The sequence below is a fragment of the Corapipo altera genome, unplaced genomic scaffold (assembly GCF_003945725.1).
Source record: "Corapipo altera isolate COAL_440 unplaced genomic scaffold, ASM394572v1 257, whole genome shotgun sequence".
Lineage (NCBI taxonomy): Eukaryota > Metazoa > Chordata > Aves > Passeriformes > Pipridae > Corapipo > Corapipo altera.
The window spans coordinates 187,794-210,807 of record NW_020885045.1 but is presented as its reverse complement, the minus strand read 5'-3'; the positions used below and the strand labels follow the sequence as shown (position 1 = coordinate 210,807).

Here is a 23,014-nt window from a genome sequence, read left to right as displayed (position 1 = left end):
CACACACCCCTCTCCACACACCCCTCTCCACACACCCCTCTCCACACCGGGGCTTTACTCTCCCCTCTCAGCACGACAGCGCATTATCCTTCCCATTTAACATCCATCCTCCCAGGCAAATCCTCTGAGGGTTTAGCAAACCAGCATCAAAAGAAGCCATTGGATGCAAAAACCCTCATGCAAATCTTTTGTCTTTATCCCCTGACACATTCTCTTTCCTCTCCCCGTGCAGAGCTCCCGTTAATGCAGGCGGGTGACAGACAAAGGACAAACACCATCCTCGCATCCAAAATCTGGGAAAAAAGCAGGTTTATTGCTGGCTGAAGCTGGCAAGAGGGACAGAGATGTTGTTCCAGGAGGGAGAACAAAGATTAACTACTATTCTCACAGATTTTAAATCCGGGAAGAGTGAGCTCATACATCACAGCACTATTCAAACAACAACCCCACCGAACACAACAAGCTGCTATTGACCCTCGGAATGGGAAAAGCTCCATTGAAACGGGGGTTTGGGAAAGAGGTTCCAGAAAGTGACAGGGAAATTCCACTTCGAATTTCAGCACAGGGACGAGCTTAACTCTGTAAATCACTGCACCCATCGCTCTTGCTGCTCCCCTCACACAGAAATCCCAAAAGGTGCCAAAGGCTTACGGGGGAAAAGCACAATTTGCAGATTTTTTTGGCACGGGTTGAAAGGTTTGAACTTTGACATGGCCCTGGCTCTAACAAAACAGCTTGTGACCAGAAGGTACCTCTGCTCCTGGGGGCTGTGGCAGGACGGTGCCCAAAAGAGACCGGTGTGGATCCCCGTGGATGCCACAGATTTTGGATCCATCGGTCAGGTCTGGGATCCCAACAAGCAACTAACAGCCGGTGCTGCAATGGATGCCATGCAGGCAGCCAGGCAATAACTTGCCACGTTTCCCCTCCATTTTTATCTCTCTGGAAACCCAGCCTTTGTTCCACCTCCCGGGTGAGGACCGTGCCGCTCTCCCGGCTGTCCCGAGCCGCCCACCCCGCGCCTCCGGGCTCTAAAGTCACTCAGTCGCTTCCCAGCTCCTGCCTGCTCACTGCCCAGGGAGGTAAAAATTAGTAACATACCATCACGTGGTAAATCTCCTTGCTTGGGAGCCGGGGAGCTCTGCACATTGCTGACCTGGATTTCTTTTCTTTCCGGAGGAGCCGTTTTGCCGGGTTCCATCTCGGTGCCTTTGCCTTTGGGGGAATCGAAGCCCCCGGCGGCTCCATCGGCGGCATTTCTCTTCTCCTTCTTCCCCGCCGCCTCCTCCCTCTCTTTGTCCTGGCTGCCGATCTCAGGGATTTGCTCCAGTTTGCTCTGGTAGACGCTCGGGCTGCTCAGGTCTTTCTTCCCCGAGTTGCCGCCGCCGTTCCACTCCTCTCTCTTCTTGGCCGCCGGTTCCTCGGCCGGCAGAGACTGGCGCTGCCTCCCGTCCAGGCTGGGCAGCCCCGCTCGGCTCTGCTCGGCGCCCGAGCCGCAGACAGATGTTTGCTCTTCTGCCACGGTCATTGACCTCTTCATCGGGGCACTCGGCTTCCTGGCCGTGGGGCTCGAGCTCTGGGTCAGGCTGCTATTAGGAGAGAGCAGCCCAGTGGCGACGTCTTCTCTAAGCACCGGCTCAGGGTATTTATCAGCCAGGTTAAGGGTTAGGGGCACCGACAAGTGAGAGCACTCTGACATCGCACGCCTCATCGCCTTCCTTTGGTGGGCAGCCCTGTCCAGGAAACTGCCTTCATCCTCACAGCCCAGCCTGTCCTCCATCTCCTCCTCCAGCTCGGCGCCGTTGTTGAAGTAACTACTTTTGGAGTCATCTTGGGCGAGCTCCACCGTGGTCCTCGGAGGGTCTGCCTTGGGTGCCGGTGAGGAAGGGGAGACCCCGCTCTGCCCGTAGCTGTCATTGACCACCCCAATCACACAATAGCTGGGGGCTCCATCTTTTTTCACGGCCGCTTCGTTAGACCCCGAATCCTTGGGTAGGATAGGGTGGAAATTGGGATTCCAGACACTGATTTCCTGCTCCTTCACGAATTTGCTGGGATCGCTCTCCGACACAGACACATGGGGCAGGTTTGGCTCTGGCTGGCACTTGGTCTCCACCCCAGCCTTACCGACTGCTTTCTCCTGATCGGTGATGGCTTCATTTTTCCCCAGCCCGGGACCGGGTTTTTCGGCTCCCGCCTGTCCCACGCGAAAATCTGTTGTCTTAGGGTTTGCGAAGTTCCCTTCCGCAGAAGGAAACGTGTCAGAAATCAGAGACCAGCTCTCAAGGTGACCTGCAGCCGCCTGGTATTTTTTGCCTTGCACCTCAATTTCTCTTTTGTCTTTCTGAGCTATTTTTAGCTCTTTGTCTAGCTTCCCCTCGAAGAAGCAGAGCTTGTCCTCGTCCGTGAATCCGGTGTTCTTAACGAGCCCGTCCTTAATCGGTCCCCCCGAGTTTACATTCAAGCCAATCTCGTTAAGCTTCCCCTCGGTCCTCTGCCACTCGAACTCGGTTTTGCCGAAGTCCTTCGGGGACTCCATGCGGTGGAAGGCTTCCGAGAAGCTCTCGCCGCCCTTGCCCTTGCCCAGCTGGGTGTACTCGGAGAGCGGCTGCTTGTTGGACAGGGACATCCCGGCTGGCTCCGTGTCCTCCGGCGGCTGGAGCGGCGATGGAGCTGCCGAGCTCCGGCTGCCGGCGCCGCTGACGACACAACGTGCCCCCTGTTATTCATGACAAAACTCCTTCCTCCCCACCCCCTGCGCCGCCGTCGCCTTCATTTGCTGCAGTCAGCCACTAGTTCAAAAGAAAACGGGCAGGTTCCATCCCTTTGTGGGGAAAGGCGAGGAATTCACTCCGGACACACGGACACCCGGCCCTGGGCACCGGCTGGGGGGGGTTTTAACCGCCTCAGGGAAAGGGTTTTTCTGGGAGAAGTGTCTGGGGGGTTGTTATGCATTTGGGGGAACATCCCCATCTCCTTTTGCTCTGTCCAACTCTGCTGTGATCGATGCTTTTATCAGATTAATTCCTGAGCCACTCCAGGAATGTGCCGGGACCAAGGTCAGCAATTCTCCCCGCAAACAAACCCGAAACACAACCCCCCCCCCAGCCCAGCCCCGAACACCACAGCACAGAATGACCCCTTTCAGCACAAGGCCTTTGTTTTCCCTGCATTTCAATATATTCTTTTGGAGTCAACAGTGATCACAAGTCCTGCTGTAATGAGGATTTCACAATTCACAACCCGGGTCCCTCCTGCAAGAGAGAGGACAAAGCTGAAAGGGATGGAATGAGACATGTTTGGAAAGGCCTTGGATACTGCAAGCTTGATATTAATTTTTTTTTAAATGGGAACATATCTTACAATATTTTTAGCTGATTTAAAGATCCCATATATCTGTGTTTTGAAACAGCTGCCTCTTGAGCCTGACAGAATTCACCAGCCAAGCCAACCTCAGGGCCCAGTTGCCCAAAATATGAATTTCACTGCCAGTTTTCCTGGTTGCAGACAGATTTTTTTTTTCTGTCACACTTAATTTACCCCCAGCATTGCTCATTTTGTGTTGACCTGTCCCAGACCAGCCTCGACACGTCTGACATCCACCACTGGGCCTCTGTTCCCAGCACCTCCACAAGGCTTTTCTGACTGGGAGCCTTGATTTGGACACTGTTTTCCCCTGGTCAGACTGGGCTGGGGATTGTTTGGAAACTGCATTAGCACCGAACTGCAGATTCATCTTTTATTCTTAAGTGCCTGATGCAGATTAATCCTTGACTAAGGCAAATTTCCCTCTCTGAACCAGGGTCACAACCCATCGACCGCTGCGGATATCGATACGTTCCACTCGGGGAGGAAACGATGTCCTCAGAGCTGATGGAAAAGGCCTCCCCTGCTCCAGTTGAACTGAGAGAAATGTATTTTTATCCCCAGAGCCTGCAAGTTCCTCTACGCCCCCTGAATTGAACCTGCTGTGAGAAATGCTACAATCCACACATTTATCTGCTTGTATTTAAGCTTGGGATTTAAGGCAGTGCTATATTTAAAAACAATGACTAAGGAACTGTAAGTTAGATGAATCTTTCCTGACAGCCTCTAATTAACCAGAATAGTTCCACCCACAACCTTCACTCCTCAAAGAACCTCAATGATTTTTCTCTGCTCTAAAACACTCAGAGGTGTCTTGCTGGTGGAAAATGGGCTCTCAGCTCACGGCTTGTGTTCTCCCTCCTCGCTGATGTGGGACTAATGTTTGCAAGCACTTGCTCACTCTGAAAGTACTTGTTCTGCTCCCCAGACTGGCAGACCTGGGAGTCTCTAATCCTGTGTAATTACTGTTATTCCTCCACCACTGAGTCAATCCAAACCAGGAGTTTTTTACAGGAAATCTCAATCCATCAGAGATCCCTTAAAGCACTTCCCCAGGAGCGAGGGCAGGTCTGGAGAGCTCTCTGAAACCACCCAGGGGCTTTGTATTTGATTTTTTCTTTTTTTTTAAAGCAAACATCTACCATTTAAAAGAGAGAAGAAAACCCTCTTTGATTTTGGGGCTGGTAGCTCAGAGTCTGGGATCAGAGAAGGGATCTGCATCACTGGAGAGAAATGCCTGACTCGCACTGTCGATGGACAGCCAGGAAGAGCCACCACTGTTGCCTTATTAAATAATATTTGTTAATGCAGGAAATGAACCCTATTCAATACCTGGGCTCCTCAGAAGCAGGAGAGTGCTTAGCCATGAAAAATCTCCAAAGTCATCTAATATTTAATCTCTCAGAACATTAATGGAGGTAATGCAGAGTTCACTCACTGAGAGCTTTTCAACATGCCCACAGCATGCTGTTCCCTGATTCCTCCCCAGTTCCAGTGCCCCAGCCTCTACCTGCTAACAGATTATCTTTTTAAAATCTGAATTCATTAATATTCTGCTCCTGAAGCTGTGCCATGGTGGTTGAGATTCCAGCAAGGCCAGGAATGGCCACTCCCAAGCCGTGACCAGCAGCCCTCACAGCTTTGGGCCCAGTTGTTCCTTTGGATTCTTACAAACTCTACATTTTCTGAAGAATTAAAAAGGAAACCAGTAAGTGAAGACAAGCCAGAAAGGGTGGGAGGATGTTCAGGACAAAGAGATCTTGAAAAGCAACTCAGATGATAAAGGGCTCACACCGAAGCAGAGTCATGTTGGAAGGGTGACTTAGACACCCTGACAGTAAGCCCAACCACTGCTTTTATCCTCACTTCAACTTTGAGGAAGATTTCACAGTCCTCAAATACCAAATCTGGGGTTTCACAGTCCTTTGGGCTCTCCCCCATCTTTCAAGTCAGATAAGAGCAGTGAAATCCTTACGAGCTCTTGTCATTCAGGCCCCGGTCCAGCTCCTGGACATGGAGCTTCACCCACTGCCTGAAGCTTCTCACACGCTCCCAGTGGTGAGACAGGACCTGTTTCATGGGGAGGAAGGGTATGTTTTCCCTGTTCACATCCTCTTACCATCATTAAACCCTGTCTTTTCCTGCAGGTCCAGCTGACACAGATCAGCCTGTCAGGGATGCAGAGCACACTCAGCCCAGATCATCCCAGCACCAACCAGTGGTTTGTCTGAGCTGCTCAGACCCACCCTGATGCTTTTATTGTCTCCCTGCACAGGATCGTTTTCCAAGGGCAGACATCCCCACAGGATCCCTGTGCCCTTCCCTGGCCTGGGCCAGGTGGAGCAGGGCCGTGCCAGCCCCCAGAGCGGGCACATCACTACACCCCACGTCACCACTAATGCCCAATCTGAGAGCTCCCAGCCTCAGCAGATGAATCAGCCTAGTGCTTCTATTTTTGCTTCACTCCTGAAGCTATTACTTATCCCTGCTAATGCCTCTGATTTTTTCTCCTTTAATCTCCCACCATCGTTCCTGTGCAGCCTCTTGTGCTGGTTTCTAAGGCAACCTCCCTTTCCAGGATGCTGAGCTCCCCCTGCCAGCAGCGGCCACGTGACCTGCAATTAAGAGTTATTCCCAATAACAGTGATCAGAGTGAGCAAACCACGAGGACACGCTCTGTGTGTCCCCAGAACTGGGATTTACCCCCTCCCTGGGCCCTGTGCTCACACACACACACGGGTTGTGCTGCCTGGAGTGCAAAACCAGCCCGACACTCCTGCTGAACTCACACTTCACTTCATCCCACACTCTGCAAGAAACCAGGCTGGAGGATAAAGCTGGAATATTTAGGACTCTCACCATCAGAACTTTGCACTACAAGCGTAACATTTCAAAGGTGTGGAGCTGTACAGCCCTTAAACACCCTCATGTTTTACAGGACGGGTCATTTACAGATCAAATCCTGCTGCAGAATTTACATGTGATACATTAAAAATCAGAGATCAGCCAAAACCAGAATTAACACGCACTCAAGAGTGTTTCCAACTCAAATTATTACCAGTATTTGGTTATTGCAGGAGTATTTGACAGTGGAAAGTGAAAAGGGGCAAAGCAAACTCCACTGAATGATGCACAAACCACGAACTGGCAACAACAGCCAAGAAAGATGAGACCTGGAATTCAGATTTCCCTGAAAGTTAAACTGCACCACTAAGGGAACGTGATCAAGAGTCTCAATCGGGCAGAATTTGCAGCCAGAAAAGTGCATTTATTTAAATCCCAGCTTTTCTTGAAAATCCCAAGTGTCAAGGACGAGTGGGAATATGAAATAAGGGAAGGGAATAAAACCTGGAAGTATGGCCAAGGATGGTGGTGCCAGCTCAAAGTGAGAGTTGGGCACGAGACCATCCAGCTGGAGAGAAACCAAGTGTGGATGTAAAATAGCACCAAACCAACTGGGAAAACATCTGGGCATCTGCAGTGGGACACAGTTGGGCTGGGCAACCCTCAATGAACGTCCTCAGAGCTGTGGGACACGACAAGGAGGGTGGGTTAGATGGGATCTTGGGCAGGAATTCCTGGCTGGGAGGGTGGGGAGGCCCTGGCACAGGTTGCCCAGAGAAGCTGGGGCTGCCCCCGGATCCCTGGAAGTGTCCAAGGCCAGGTTGGAGCAGCCTGGGCTAGTGGGAGGTGTCCCTGCCCATGGCAGGGGGTGGGACTGGAGGGGCTTTAAGGTCCCTTCCCACCCAAACCATTCCATAAATCTGTTGGATCAGTGCAAACAGGCCTCTGAGCACCTGGAATCAGTGAGCTGCACCTCTGGAAAAACGTCCTGTGAGCTCAGCTTGGGGACAGAACCAACACCTCAACCAAACCTTCTGTTAAAGCTGAACCAAACACACCCAGGAGGGCCAAAGGCAGGGGGAGAGCTGGGAATGGCAGAGTTCTCCTCCCAGACACATCACACACTGAGGGAACTGCCTGGTGACACCCTTTGGGCTTCAGTTCTCTCACACACCTAACTGGGACAATTAACAGGTCTTTAATTAACGAGCAGGCCGAGATGTGAGGACGTTCCCACCATTTCAAAAGCACTGTTAAAGCATCTCTGTGAGGTGCTGGATGATGATCTCAGGTCAGAGGCTGCAGTTCCACTCAGTTCAGTGTTCACTCAGCCCATTTATTCCCATCAGACAAACCCAATTACAGTTTGGGGTCCCCCAGGAGAACCCCAGACATGATATGAATGAAAGGTTGCTGTGGGAATGCTGAACCCACTTAATATAAAGGAAAACAGTCAGGAAAAGAAAGTATTTAGAGCAAGGGCTTTGTTGTGGCTGCAAAAGAAAAGCAAATCCTGTCATTAAACAGGGATGGGGATTTCTTGCCTTTAAATGTATTTTATTTACACACAAGGGATCCAGATGTTGAGAAATCTGCCCTGTATTCCACAGGGGGACTGTGGCAATGGGCATCAGCCAGGGATGGGATGGATGGGAGATCCAGGAAAAGAGGGATCTAAGGATGAGGTGACCACTCCAACAGGCCCCTCCAGCCCAAATCTGGGGGGATAACTCAGGACTGGAGCACCAGGAGCTGTGCAATGAGCTCTGTGCCCAGAGCCTCCGGCCCCGGAGCGTCGCTGCCACAGACACGAGATGGCCCCTGGCTGAACAGATTATACAAATCAAAATCCATAAGAGGATACAGCCCCCAAAACACTGAAACAAATTGATTTCTTTTTTTAAAATGGACTATTCTCTAAGGACAGATTGGAGGAAAAAAAAAAATATCTTTTGCCAGGCTCCATGTGGAAACACAGCCTGGGGAGCAGAGGGATGTCGGCAGCACAGCGGAGTCAAACAGTCCAACCCTGGCTGAGGGAAAACCTTCCACCATCTCCTCCCTTAAACATTCCTCACTCCCAGCCCTGCACTGGCCAAGGCACCTGCTGGGAAGTACAGAATTTAGGACCCTGTTCTTTACCTATCATTCCCAATTTTAGTTTTAATTCACACAAAGGCAGCAGAAAGGTTCAGTCACGCTGAAGGCTGACAACGTCTGTCGTGTTTTGTTTATCTTCCCAGCTGCCTCCTGACAGCAAAAGGTAAAAAACAATTTTCCAGAAGATGCTGGGGCAGCTCCTACAATGGCAACAACAAAAACGAGACGCTGAAATAAATCCCAAAGAGGGATAAGGGATTAAATTCAAATTGCATGATCAGCCTTTTAGCCAAGGTTTCTTAACTTTAAACTGCAAAGCCAAAAATAGGAAAAAATAAAATTACAGAAGTGTGCAAGGCCTGATTTAGAGAAGATGGATCCAACTTCTGTCAGGGAGAGGAATCTGCAGCATCACAGTTGCCATGACTCCCAAGGGACATCACAGTGCTGGGACCTATTTTAACAACACACAGGAGCTGATGTGTTCAGGAAAGTGTCCTGTTATTGCAGAACACACATGTGGGACGTGGGAGCCTGGCTAAAGGGATTTCATTACTGAACTTCAGCAGAGGATCCTCCAAAGTGCTTTAATCTGGGAGCACATCACTGGCTGCCCAGCAGAGGAAAGAAAAATAGCTCCAGAACCTGAAGGGAGATGACAAAAAAGATGGAAAGGGACCCGGACAAGGGGCTGGAGGCACAGGACAAGGGGGAATAGCTTCCCACTGCCAGAGGGCAGGGTCAGATGGGATTTTGGGAAGGAATTCCTGGCTGGGAGGATGGGGAGGCCCTGGTACACGTTGGACAGAGAAGCTGTGGCTACCCCTGGATCCCTGGAAGTGTCCAAGGCCAGGTTGGAGGGGGCTTGGAGCAACCTGGGCTAATGGAAGGTGTCCCTGCCCATGGCAGGGGGTGGCACTGGATGGGCTCTAAGGTCCCTTCCAGCCCAAACCACTCTATGAGGGTTCTATCAGGTGCCAAGTATGAGCTCCACAGTCCTGCCTGACAAATCTAGGTGAGTGTTGGCCACGTTCTGGCAACTGCCCAAAATGTAAAACCTCTGAGCATCCAGGTGTTACCATAACAGGAGGACAAACAAACAGGCACAGAGATACCTGGACCTCACCAATGACCTCCTGGATCTCTGTAGCTCTGCCCAGGGCAGTGGTGGAATCACCATCCCTGGGTCGGATGTGACACTTGGGAATGGGGTTTAGTGGTGGCCTTGGCAGTGCTGGGGTTAATGGTTGGACTCAGTCTTTAAGGTCTTTTCCAACCTTAACAATTCCGTGACTGTCTGTCAGTAAGCAAGCACATTCATCATGGTCATGAATCCCAACACCTTTCCCCTCACTGATCTCTGGTTTAACTCGGGTGCAGCTGATGTGTGAATTCCCTGTTCCACCCTCAGTCCCAGCCCAAGGCCCTTCCACACCACTTGTGCCAACTGAGGGATTCAGGACGGGTTTTGCTGTCATTTTGCAGCTCACTGAACAGCTGTTCTGTGGGGAGCTGGGCAGGGATGGAAACAGAGACAAAAGCCTTGCTGGTGTGTCTGGATTTCAGGCCTTGGCAGGGGCTGCCCAGGGAGGTTTGGAGTGCCCAGCCCTGGAGGTGTCCCAGGAAGGCCTGGCCGTGGCACTCAGTGCTCTGGGCTGGGGGACAAAGTGGGGATGGGGCATAGGGGGGATCCATGGGCTGGGAGGGCTTTTCCAGCCTCAAGGATTCTGTGGATGGCAAAACACCTTAAACTGCTGTGGGAACACAGCAACCAACAGTCCCAAAACAAGCTCAGTCACCCCAGGACACCCCAACAATCCCCCCCTGTCCCTCAGAGCATTGTCCAAACCCTCCTGGAGCTCTGGCAGCCTCAGGGCCATGCCCACTGCCCTGGGGAGCCTGGTCAGTGCCCAACCAGCCTCTGGGTGGATTCAGAGCTGGTCATTCTGAGCTCCTCTTAAAAAACCCAACCAACCAACTGTTGAATCTACACAGTGTTGAAAGGATAGAGGCAGCAGAATCTTATCAAAGCCCTGTTTAAACTCACGTCAGGGCAGCTCTCAGGTGCAAAGTGTGGAGCAACTTACTCACACATTGCTACCTGAACCAGGAATCCTTCAACCCTTCAACCCTTCAATCCTTCAATCGGTGTTACCTGGGTGAGATGCTCAAGAGGAGTTTTCCTTTCTGCCACTAAAATCCTGCTCCCTTGAATACAGCAGTGAGCAAAGGGGAACAAGAACTCCTGGCACACAATGGAAAGGCTCTGAAGAAATGTTGTTTTTTGTAAAAGATGCTGCCTTCAGCTCTGCCTTTATGTTGTTGCATCATGCACCAAAGAGCATCACTTCTGCAGGCACAAGTTCATGCAGAGAACACCACTTCCACGAAAATAGAACTACTTCAGGTTATGCAACACTCATTAAAATTACAAAACCTCTCAAAAACCTGAGCAGCGTGTTAAGGCACCCGGGAGCTCTGGTTGGGTGAGTTAGTGGCTGCCTCATGCAAACTGGCAGCAAGAAACTCCACAGGAGCAGGAGCAAACTTTTCATGCCTGATGACAAGGCAAAAACCAAGAGCACCTGAGGGCAGGGATCAACCTCCCGGCCCACCTCGGCAGAGCGGAACTCACAGAGGTGCCAGCTCCTTCTCAGGAAGGTTTGGAATCAGCAGAAGCACCGGAATAGTTTTGATTTCCCCTCTATCCATATTATATCCTCCATTTCAAAATTTCTGTGAGCTTCACTCAATTCTATGAAACTCATTCCATCTTGTTTCCTGGGAGCACAGGGACCTGGTTCCCTGGGGAACAGCGAGGAGATGCTGAACCAGCCCCTCCAAAGTCTCCACAGAGAGAGAAAATCTTAAAATTTACCTCAGCCCCACCACTGTTTTGTTACAGCTGCTTCAGAAAAGAGCTTTACTCCAGAAGGAAACCCGTTCTGCAGATGAAGTGGTTCAAGGCAGCTCAAGCCAAAGCCAAGAACCAGCTGCAGGAGGAGGAGCAGCTGGTTGCAGTTAGTCAGAGGCAGGACAAACCAACCCAGCACCTCGACAGCGACCCAGAACATTCCCTGCCACTGGAATACTCCAGCCCTGCCTGCAGTGGCACATGGAGCTGCTCAGGGGCCACAGGTGAAGGTCCCTTTGTGGCTCGGGTGACAAGAACCCAAGGTGACGTGACAGCCAAAAGTGCCGGGTTACTGAACATCCCCAATAGATGTAAAACTAAATGGGAATGAATAAAAAAGGTAATCCAGAGTTCTGGAAGTCAGCCCGAGCTGCCAGGCCTCTGGAGTTTGGGAATCAGCTCTGTGAGACAGGCAAGCAGCACCAGGAGCCCCTCCAGAGCAGCCACAACACCCGCCATGCCGCGCTCGCCGGATTAACGGTGCCGGGTTCATGCCAAGGCACTGACAAACAGCAAGGCCTGGATTAATCCTGCTGGGAGCTCGGGGGGCAAACACACACCTTTGTCTGGCCGGGGCCGGGGCGCTGCAGTGGCTCTGGGCTGCCTGGGCGTGGCTCTGTCAGGAGCTGACCTGGCCGGCAGTGCCGGCACCCCCCGGCTCTTGGTGGGTCTCATGTAGCCTTTGAGCTGCTCTGCTGCTTTAACTCGCTCTTTCTTCGCCTCCTGCACAGCTTTTTGTTCACACCCTTCTTCTTTTTCTTTGGTTGTGTCTTGAGATTCCTTGTCTTTACGCACGTCTTGAGATTCTTCTTCTTTATTCGTGTCTTGAGATTCCTTTTCTTTAGTTGTACTTTGAGATTCCTTTCCTTTGGTTGCGTCTTGAGTTTCTTTGGTTGCGTCTTGAGTTTCTTTGGTTGTGTCTTGAGTTTCTTTTTCTTTGGTTGTGTCTTGAGTTTCTTTTTCTTTGGTTGTTTCTTGAGATTCCTTTTCTTTCCTTGTGTCTTGAGTTTCTTTTTCTTTATTCGTGCCTTGAGATTTCTTTTCCTTAGTTTTTTCTTGATATTCCTTTTCTTCAGTTGTGTCGTGAGTTTCTTTTTCTTTGGTGGCGTCTCGAGATTTCTTTTCTTTAGTTGTGTCTTGGGATTCCCTTTCTTTGGTTGTGTCTTGAGGTTTAGCTACCTCAGACTTCAACACTGGAGTCTCCTTCAGGTGTGCCTTGCCACCAAGAGCATCCCCCTCCTCTGCAGGCTGAGAGGGACCTTTTTTATTCTCTTTAGGACTGATATGGGTTGTTTGGGCAGCTGCCACATTTAAATGAGCAGCCTCAGCTTCAACCACACTCCCTGGCTGTTTGAGTGAGCTCTTCTCACTCCTCTTGCCTCCACCCAGCTCAGCCCCTCCAGCTTTATTCTCCAAGGAAGCCTTGTCAGTGTTGTGCTTTTTATCAGTGGTTTTTACTTCTTTATCAGCCACCTTTTCCACAGGAGAAGGGTGAACTCCATCCTTCTTTGACTGAACATGCTGTCTGGCTGCAGGAGCCAATGGAAGTGGTTTCCCTGCCCCACTGCCACCCTGGGAACCAGCCTCTCTGCTTTGCCCACCTTTCTTTGAAACCTCTTCTCCGGGTTCTTCGTGTCCCAGATGGATGGGCTGCTCACAACCTTCCTGGGTCTGTATCTCCTCCTCAGCACCAGCTCTGGGCTCTTTGCTGCTTTTCTCTGCCAGTGCTTCAGGAGCAGGAGCAGGAGGAGCAGGGGAAGGAAGCCCCCCACTCCCTGCACCCCCATCTCCCTGCTTTGGGAAGCCAGAGGAAGCATCTCCCTCATTCCCAGGGCCAGTTACTGTGCTCTGAGCCAAGGATTGGAGGTCACTTCCTTTATTATTCCAAAGCTTTTGAGGGCCAGTGGGGAAGTTTTTAATATTTCTGTTTTCATCTACAAAATCCGTGTCTTCCATCCCATATTCCAGCTGGGATTCCAGGGCAGGCAGCGCTTCACCCTTGTCTGGTTCTGTCTCTGGAGGAACGGGCTGCTTGGAGGCACTTCTGGTCTTTTTACTGCTCCCATCATAACCCCTCTTTTTAGATCTCTCAGTAACTGGGGCCAAAGTGGGATCTGCCACTGCTGGGTGCTCTGGGATAGGATTTCTGTCCCTGCTGGAAGGACTGGGACCTTCAGGTTTGTCCCTTATCTCTGTGTCCCAGGGAGGGCTCATCCCTGCTCCTGCTTTCTGCTCCAGCACAAATGTCTGCTGTGGCTCAGGTTCCAGCTTTTTGTGTTTCTCTTTGCTCCCTGTGTGTGATTTCTGTGGTTCCAGAGGCAAAGCAGGAGCCTGTCCTTTGGCAGGAATGCTGAGGTCATCCAGCAGAGCCTCTGGAGTCCTGGAATCAGCCCCTTTGCCCTTCTCAGACTGAGTTTCCTTGACATTTCCCATTGCAGGGACGTCACCTGGACCCAGCTCAGGACTAGTTTCAGCCTTTTTGCCTTTCACCTCTCTAGTTCTACTCTTGGTCTTGTCCATCCCCATTTCCCTGGTGGGACTGTGTGTCCCGGCCCTGTGCTCTGGGAGAGGCTGGGATCTGCCTGGATCCTTCCCTGTATTCATGGGCCAAGTTTCTTTAGCATTGCCTGTTCCTTGCTCTGGTGTCTCCACCTTATGACCTGAAAGAACTGGCTGATGAGAGGCACTCCTATTGCCACCCTGCATTTCAGGCTTGCCCAGCACCTCTGCCGGATTCCCTCTTTCCAAATCAGACCCCACTTTATCCAAGGTCATTTCCTTCCTGCTTCCAGCCACCTTCTCCTGGCCCGTGTCCCCCCCAGCCCCCAGGACAGCTGCCTGCCCCAAAGTCTTGTCAGGCTGTTTCCTTTTCCCATCACTGCTCCTCTTCCTGGGTTTCTCTGCCTCCCGTGTCCCACTGGAGCTGAGCCCAAAGGATTCCCCGGCAGCACCTCCGGCCTCTCTGCCTTTATTACCCAAATCCCTCTCTTCTGTCTGGCTGATGGTGTCACCCAGGGCAGGATGTTTGGCTTCCTCTCTCCTGCTCTCCAGCAGCAAAGGTTGGACTAAAGCCCCCAGATCAGCTTTCTCATCTTTCCCAGTGTTTTCTTTCATCCCCCCTGGTACCACCTCAGTTGGCCTTTGCGTTTTAGTTCTGTCTTCCTGCAAACACCCAGCAGTGACACAACCCCCCTCTCTGCCCTTATCACTGACTTCCTTAGCTTTATTGGGCAGCTCAGGAAAACCACTTGGGTCCATCTTATTCTCAAGGAAAGGCTGCTGGAAAAAACCTCTTTCCCCTTTTTTACTCCTTCCATCACTGCCCCTTTTTTTGGGCTTGTCTGCAGGCCAGGCCTGTGCAGAGCTGCCTGGGGGGTGTCCCCTGGCAGGGAAACCTTGGTCTCTGTCGGGATAAGTTGTTTCTTTCCCGTTCTCATCCACCCTCCCTCCATCAGGGGATCTGCTCCCATCCTCTGAGAGCATCATGTGCTCAGGGAAGCTTTTCATCCTTTTGCCCTTCCCTTCCCCGCGCTTTTTTTTGGGCCTGTCCATCCCGTGTGTAAAACTGGGATCTTTGCCAGCCTGCTGCTCTGAAGCACTAAATCCCTTCCCTTTGTTTTGATCCGGGGAATCTGCTGCCACCCCCCTGCCCAGTGCCTCAGCAGGGCTGGGATGTTTGGGAGCATCGGGAACACCGTTGGCCTTCCCGTCCTGCGGAGCAGGAGCCTCCTCAGGCTTTGGGGAAGCCGAGGGTGCAAGAGGCCCTTTAGCAGCATCTCTTGGGGTCTTCAGTCCTCCCTCTGGCACTGGTTTAGTCTCACCAGCTGCCTTTGGCTCTGTAGGAATTTTGTCCTCCAGCCCAGCCTCTCTGAGGGATTCATTCCCAACCCCTTTGCTTTTTTCCCAGCTTTTCTTTGCTGCTGCTTCCAGAGCCCCATGGGAAGGCTGATGGACTGTGTCACTGAGGGTTTCCCGACTTGGAGATGTGGTTTTGGGCTCCTTGCTTTTATCAGGAAGGGGCAATTCTGAAGGTTTGCTCTGTAAGGGAGTTTCTGCTTTGCTCACATTGACCAGGTCAGGACATCTGGGCTCCTTATCCTCCCTCTTCTCCTTTTTATCAGGAAAACCTCTTTCCAGAGGCTTGGTGGGTGCCTTTGCTGGGACAGATTCCCCCACCTTAGTCTTGCCCACCTGCTCCAAGGGAACCTCTTTGCTCTTGCCTTCACATTCCAGCATCCAGCTTTCACCTCTCCTTCCCTCTGTTTTCGTGACATCCCAGGGTCTGGCATCCAACACTCGGGATTTCTGGGCCTGCTGTCCTGGTGCTGGCACCGAGGAGGCATTTTGCTCATCCAGGACGTGACTCCCAGCTGTTATTTTAGCATCCTTTGGCACATCCAAAGCTCTGCTTCCAGGGGCAGCCCCCGGCATTCCAGGACACACACCCGGATCCTGCAGTGTGACACCAAACGGAGAATTCCCGGGAGCTCCGGGGGCTGTTCCATTCTCATCCCAGAACTCCATCGCTCTCGGCAGCTGGTTTCTCCTTTGTTTGGGTTTCTTTTTCTTTTTCTTCAACACGGCACCTTCCAAATCCCAGTTTTCCCGGGGTGGATCCCCGTAGCTCTCCACAGACCCCGTGGGGCCATGGGCTGCCCTTCTGGGTGGGACCCTCCTGCGAGGGGAGGCTCCAGCACCACATCCGAGCTCCACCACGGGCTCAGGGCTCTTCTGCTCGGGGAGACCTACTGGCTGTTCCTCTGGCACAGCTGTGAGAGGCACTGGGGCAGCTTTTGCTCCGCCAAACCCGCGGTCGCTGGATTTGGGAGCTTGCCTGACTTGTGCAGTGGGAAGACCTGGAATACAGAAGCCTCCTCAAACATCAAAGCCACTATTTGCTGGCTAAGAAAATAATAAATATACTATTTATGCGACTTTAGACATCCCAAACGGGCCATACAGTCACAAGGGCTGGATTTCCAGCACTGATACCACACTAAAGGCACCTTGGTAGGGCTGGGGGAGACATTTACCCCCAAAACCTACTTAATTTACTTCCAATATGTGGTCAATGCCCTTTAAAAATAAGTCCTGCCAGAAGCTCTTACCCCACCAAAAAGCACCAGTTCCTGTAAGGACATGCTATGGCTTTTTAAAAATGCATTAAGGATCCATTTTGTCTGAGCAAGACAAGATTAAGAGAGAGACTTTTTATATCTCCAGCTGGCATCCTTCCAGACTGGGAAAACAGAAGTTTAGTGGAAAGATTGGAAGAGATGGAGGGGATGAGAGCCAAGTTTCCCCCAGCACCAGGGTGGGAGCAGTGGGAGGCAGAACCTGTGTCCCAAAGTCACCTGCTGTGTCCCTTCAGGGCTCGCTCAGCTCCAAAGCCACTGAGTTTTAGGAGAGCATCAGTCATTTGTCACTTAGCCCTGGCCCACAAATCCACCTCCACGACCAGTGTGGCACCACCAGCTCCTGGAGAGGCAGGAAAACAATGACACCTTCCCTCGGCAGTTACACAACTCAATTTGGAATTCCTCACTGGGAATACTGTAGCAAGGATTAATGGTCCTTTTAACACCCAAATAAAAAGCCAGTGGTGATGGCAAAGACATGGTGAGCTTTTCATCCTCCAGCAGAGCAGCTGTGAGCCAGTCCCAGTGAGAAAGTACTTGGAGCACATGGATTGGGGGGTTCAGTTGGAAATGGAGGGGAAAAGAGTCTTTCAGAGGGCAGGGACCAGAGGGAAGTGCAAAGCCAGCACCAGGAATTCAGAAAACCACACCAAAGAGACTCCTGCTTGCTCAGGTGGCCCCACAGCCAGGAGGGAAAGGTGAGCAGTTCAGAGAGGAGACAATTTCCATGGAAAAATGGAATCACTATCCATGTCCTACCTGTGGGCTCTGGCAGGGCCTCTCCTTGCTGAGGTTCCACGTGGTTGTGCTCAGGCTCCTCCTTTTGTGCCTCCACAACAACAGCAGGGACAGACTTTTCTGGAAGGTCCTTATTTTCTAGTGCAACGTCTTCTTTTGCTTCTGCTGGAGCTGGAACATGAAAAAACAGGGACAGGAAGCTTCAGGTCTCAGCAATTCAGGGAGGCTGCAGAAAAAACAGGATCTTGGGAAGGGGACAGGGCTAATTTTATGTTTAATAGGAATGAAGCTCCTGAGACATGGTTTTCTACCATATCTTATCTCCTCACAAACTGATTTTAGCAGCAATTTTTATATTTTGCAAGACATGCCAAGGGGGAGGCAAAACACGAAGCAGAGACTGTTTCAGGCTTAAGCACAGGGTGTTTGTTTGGGGTTTTTTCCCTCTTTGTAATCATCCTAATTCAGACTGTCCCAGATTCCCACTGGAATTCAGATCCAGAATAAACTCCATTATCAGTCTGGAGTCCCTGGCTAATGCTGAGCACCTTGAATTCATCTCTACCTCACAGTACCTTCCTGCAGACACCACACCAGTCCTTGCTCTGTGTAATTACACCAAAGTTCCATTTATAAGCCATAATTACACGGGAGAACAGTTCTCCCTGTAATTAATTTTATTCAAATTCTAAATAGGAAGGAAGATGATGACAGACATTGGTACAACAACCACGGATGAGGAACAAAAAGACAAGTTATACGAAGGTAACTTCAAATGTTAAGATTAACATGGATTTATAACAGCCCTTCGTCAGCACACACGAAAAACCTGCTTGAAATTCAACTTTTGTTGCCTTTTCTTTGCTAAGGGCAAAGAGGAGCAGTGCCTGTGGTGGGGCAGAAGGAGCTGGTGACCCAGTTTTATCCTGGGCTTTGCATTTCCCACCTGCTGGTTCTGGAAGGTGGTTGGTTTGCCCAGGAAGGGGCTCCTTGGAGGGGCTGGGAGGGGGTTTGGTGTCCTTGGTGTCCTCTAAATGATCCACACGAGCTTCTGGGACTTTGGATTCTTGTTCCACCTTTGCCGTTGCTTCTGTAAAGAATAAAAAAAAAAAAAATCACATTTTAAATTTAGATCGAACAAGATAAAAACCACTTCCTCTCTTAATTCTTATTTTCCACAAGAACAGGGATGAGCCAGCACGTCTCTGTGGCTGCCCATAAAACAGAGAGCACTGCTGAGAATGCCCAGGGAAAACAATCAAAATCATCAAGAAATTCCAGCTCTGTATTTTCTCAGTGAAGAGCCCCTGGGAAGCACCTCCTGGGTACCCTGAGAGCAGCACTGAGCTCTCCCCAGGGGGTTTCAGGCCAAGCAAACCAACCCTTGGACGTGATGGTTGTCAGGGGCTTTTCCAACCTGAATTATCCTGTTGCTCTGGGATTTCAAGCACAGACTCACCTGCAGGAGACTTGCCCAAGGGAGATTTGTCTTGCTGAAGGGCAGACCCAGATGTCACCAGCTCTCCAGGCACAGCAATTTTGGGGTCAGCTGCAGGGACACCTCCGGAATCCAGGGTGGGAAGAGGCTTGGCTTCTGCTGCAGGAGCAAACTCAGAATCCATGGCATGGTGGTGGTTGACTTCTGCTGCTGGGGCAAACTCAGAGCCCATAACATGGTCAGATTTATTATCTGCTGCTGGAGCAAATCCCAAATCCATGGCATGGTGATGGTTGACTTCTGCTGCTGGGGCAAACTCAGAATCCATGGTGTGGTTAGGTTTATTATCTGCTGCTGGGGCAAACCCCAAATCCATGGCATGGTGGGATTCCACACCTGCTGCTGGGGCAAACCCCAAATCCAAGGCATGGTGGGATGAAGCATCTGCTGCTGGGGCAAATCCCAAATCCAAGGCATGTTGAGGTTCTGCATCTGCTGCTGGGGCAAATCCCAAATCCATGGCATAGTGGGATTCCATACCTTCTGCTGGGGCAAATCCCAAATCCAAGGCATGGTGGGATTCCACACCTTCTGCTGGGGCAAATCCCAAATCCATGGCATGGTGGGATGGAGCATCTGCTGTGGGGGAGAAGCCAAGCTCTGTCCCCGGGCTGGATTTGTCATTGACAGCTTTGGGAGACTTGGCTTCAGGGGCAGGAGATAACCCAACATCCGTGGCCTGGAAAGGGTTGGCTGCTGCTGAGGGTGCAAATCCAGCATCCAGAGCTTGGGCAGGGCTGGTGTCTCCTGCATGGACAGAGCCAGCTTTTTCTGCAGGAACGGGCGTGGCCTCGGGGGCTGCACCTGCCAGGGACACACGGGCACAGGAATCAATGGGAGTGCAGATGGAAACACCTGACCCTGTGCTTTAGGACTTTGTGCCTCTCCTCTTGTCCTTCAGCATCCCCTGCTGCCTCCTCAGCCCAGGGCACCCCAGCTGTCCCCGTGTTCCTGTCCCCCCGAGTTGGTACCTGCCCCAGCCCCAGCTGGCACCCCGGGCTGCAGGGGATCCCTCTGCTCCCAACACACAGCAGCCAAATGTGGACTCGTTGGGTTTAAAACCTCTCTGGTGCCACACAGCTGGCAAAGGGCCAGAGCTGCTGGATCCAGTGCCAGGAACACATTCCAGCAGAATATGGACACGAGTCACAGCGAGGGGGGTTGCAGAGAATCCCAGAATGGTTTGGAAGGGACCTTAAAGCCCATCCATTCCCACTCCCTGCCATGGGCAGGGACACCTTCCACCAGCCCAGGTTGCTCCAGCCTGGCCTTGGACACTTCCAGGGATCCAGGGGCAACCACAGCTTCTCTGGGCAGCCTGTTTTTCCCTCTTTAACCAGGACACAGAAAATGTGGAATCACCTTTGTGAGCCCAGCTGGGAATTCCAACAGCAGAAAAAGTCCTGGGACACTCCAAAGCCACACACAGTTCATTTTAAACATGGTTTGTGCTGTCAGGGGGTGGTTTGGTGCTGCAGCTTAAGGCACTCCTGACACAACAGTCATCCTGTGAATTCCCAAATCCCTCCATTCCTTCCTGACCAAACTGGCCTCGCTCATTTTCCACACAGTATCTCCCAAGACACTGAGCTGGTAATTCCAAACCAACATTTGTCACTTCACAGCACAATCAAACCTCTGTATTTAACCTCCCATTTTTCTAAAATCCCCTTAAAGGAGGTTTTTCAGTCGGTTTTTATTAAATATTTCTTTTCTAGAGGCAACTCTGTGTAAATTATCAGTGCCAGGAGCACTGGATTTCTCTTCTGCAGCTCCTAATTCCCACAGCCCCAAGCTCTGCCCATCCTCCATGTCCTGCAGCACCATGACCTGAACATCTCCCACCTACTGCTGAGTAGATGCTACACAAAAATAAAATTTCTACTGATTTTTCTTTTTTTGAGCCACATCTAAAAATATCCTCCCCAACCAATGGAAAATGTATTAAATCTAAGTAAGATACTTAAACTGAAGTCAGAAACAGATAGGAAAAATGGAAAAAATGCCTTTTAAAATGGTCCTTAAGAATCCATTTAGATAAAATGACTATTAGATACTTAAACTGAAGAAGGAAAGAAGTAAGAAAAATGGAAAAGGTCTCTTTTAAAATGGTATTTAAGGATCCATTTAGATAAAAGGAGTATTTCAGTGAAGGAAACCAAGAAGATCCATCATGCACCACCCTCATTTGGGTTTGCCTTTGCTGTGGTTTAAGTGACACCACGATCTTCTCCAAAATAAAATTCCAAGACTGTGATTTTACAGATGGATAAGACTGTAAATAAATAGGTCTTAAAAGCAGTATGGATGTTCCCCAGTGGATAAGGGGAATAAGTGGAATAAAGCATCAGGAAACAGGACAATGACTGGTACCACAGGTCTGATGCTCTGCACAAATACCTTAAAAACCTTTTTTGTTTTAAAGAGTCTCTAACACAGACAGGCCTGAAGGTATTTCTGTACAGATCAGGCTCATGGCAGTCGTGGCACTTGGGGACATGGTTTAGTGGTGGCCTTGGCAGTGCTGGGGAACAGCTGGACTCAATCCTAGAGGGCTTTTCCAACCCCAATTCCGTGATTCCACGTTGTAACCACGTTCTTCACACACCTTAGCATTTTCCCGGAGCTAAAATCTGGAGACAGTAAAGGGTCATTAAACCAGTTCCTGGACTGGGGACACAGGAGCTGGCAAGTCCAGCAGAGTTGCTGCTCCTCCCCAACACTCCCCAGGATCCCAAACCTTCAGTCCCAGCAGGATTCCTTAATCCCTCGCTGCCTTTCCCTCAGAAGAGGCAATTCCGTGTCTTCCCACCATCACAACCTGCTCTCAAGGGACCCAAAACCCAGCACCAACCTTGAGGCTGGAGGGACTTTACCTTTTGGTCCGTGGGCAGCTCCGGGCTCTCCCGGGAATGCTGAGCCTGCAGCAGGAGCAGAGCCGGGGGGCATGGCCGGGGGGCTCTCAGGCAAACTCGTCCTTATTGCTTCTGTGGTTACAGGGGGCACTGGGAGACATGACCAAGAGGGGGTGAGCACCTGGAAAGCTCTCAGAGAACAGGTTCCTCTGCTGGGACTTGAGTCCCCCTCCCAGGCAGTGCCTGCAGCCACCCTGGGGAGTGAACTCCCCCCTCCAGCCTCCCCCTCAGGGCAGAGAAAACCAGAATCGCCTTTTGTTGTCCATCCTCAGGAAATTAATTTGTGCAACACCCAGGAAAACACTTCAATCCTGAGGGAAGTAACACAGTTGAGGAGTGTTGTGCTACAAAGCCTCCCAGATCCACCCCCAGCCCCAGGTGGAGCCACCAGCTCCAGAAACACCAGCACCAGTGTTAAACTATTCACTTCTCAGCTTCTTCATTAAATCAGCAATAAAAACCCCATTGGGGATCAAATTTTGTAACACAGATGTATCCCCAATGGAATAATGTCTCAGTGGAGCTCCAAGGATTTAACTGTGACCAGAAACTTAATCACAAAATCCCAGACTGGTTTGGGTTGGAAGGGACCTTAAAGATCACCCAGTGTCACCCCCTGCCATGTGCAGGGACACCTTCCACCAGCCCAGGTTGCTCCAAGCCCCCTCCAACCTGGCCTTGGACACTTCCAGGGATCCAGGGGCAGCCACAACTTCTCTGGGCAACCTGTGCCAGGGCCTCCCCACCCTCCCAGCCAGGAGTTCCTTCCCAGTCTCCCACCTAACCCTACTCTCTTTCAGTCTGAAGCCATTCCCAGTTTCTCAAACACACATTTCCATTCTAAACTGATTTGAGAAGCAGGAACAGTGTTCTCCTTGGTCAGTTCCTGCTCGGCTCCGTTCCAGCCTCGTGTTCCTTGAGAAGGCAGACAGGCAGAGAAGCTGCTTCTGCTGCTCAGAAAGATCTTTACAGCTCCTGCAGGTGAAGACAAAACTGTTCCTACCTGGTGGCTCAACAAAGAAAGAGGCATCTGGTCCCTTCATGTCCTGCTGAGCTCCCATCCAATATTCTTCAGGACCTGTGGAAAACAAGCACACTCAGTCCAGCCCCAGAGGTGCTTTCACTTTTCCAGCTGAAGGCCTTGACTCTGCTGGTCTGGGAGTTCATTCTCGAGTGATGTTTCAGTTCCCTCCAAGAAAGGTACCAGGAATCCTGTTCTTCCACAATTATTGCCAGTGAAAGCTTCCAAGTCAGTACAAGCACTGACCCAAAAGAGGAGCTTCTTTCCTCGACTCTTCTGGGCAAGTGGCTCTGAGTGGCCCTGCAAGAGCAGGGGGGTTGGAAAAGTCTCCTTCCAACCTCAGCTGTTGTGGGATCTCCTCCTGTGGAATCCCAGCACGGTTTGGGTTGGAAGGGACCTTCCTCACCCCACCCTCAGCACATCCCAGTGCACCAACCACTGCCAGTGCCACCAGGAGACTTTCCAAACCACTGCCAGTGC

General features: G+C 51.1%; 1 protein-coding gene across 5 annotated transcripts in view; it reads right to left on the bottom strand.

The window, feature by feature from the left end:
* Nucleotides 1–23,014, bottom strand: part of MAP4 (microtubule associated protein 4) — a 115,150-nt gene that overhangs the window by 35,915 nt on the left and 56,221 nt on the right. For 4 of the 5 annotated variants that reach the window (XM_027668561.1, XM_027668563.1, XM_027668565.1 and 1 more), the window contains exons 7-11: nt 22,517–22,591; nt 21,475–21,603; nt 18,560–19,402; nt 18,047–18,190; nt 17,122–17,271 (exon numbers count right to left, since the gene is read on the bottom strand). In XM_027668561.1, the coding sequence (XP_027524362.1) occupies nt 17,122–17,271; nt 18,047–18,190; nt 18,560–19,402; nt 21,475–21,603; nt 22,517–22,591 (1,341 nt within the window). Of the gene's footprint in view, nt 1–1,101; nt 3,091–17,121; nt 17,272–18,046; nt 18,191–18,559; nt 19,403–21,474; nt 21,604–22,516; nt 22,592–23,014 lie in introns of those variants that run through there. The other variant, XM_027668566.1, reaches the window with a different exon arrangement.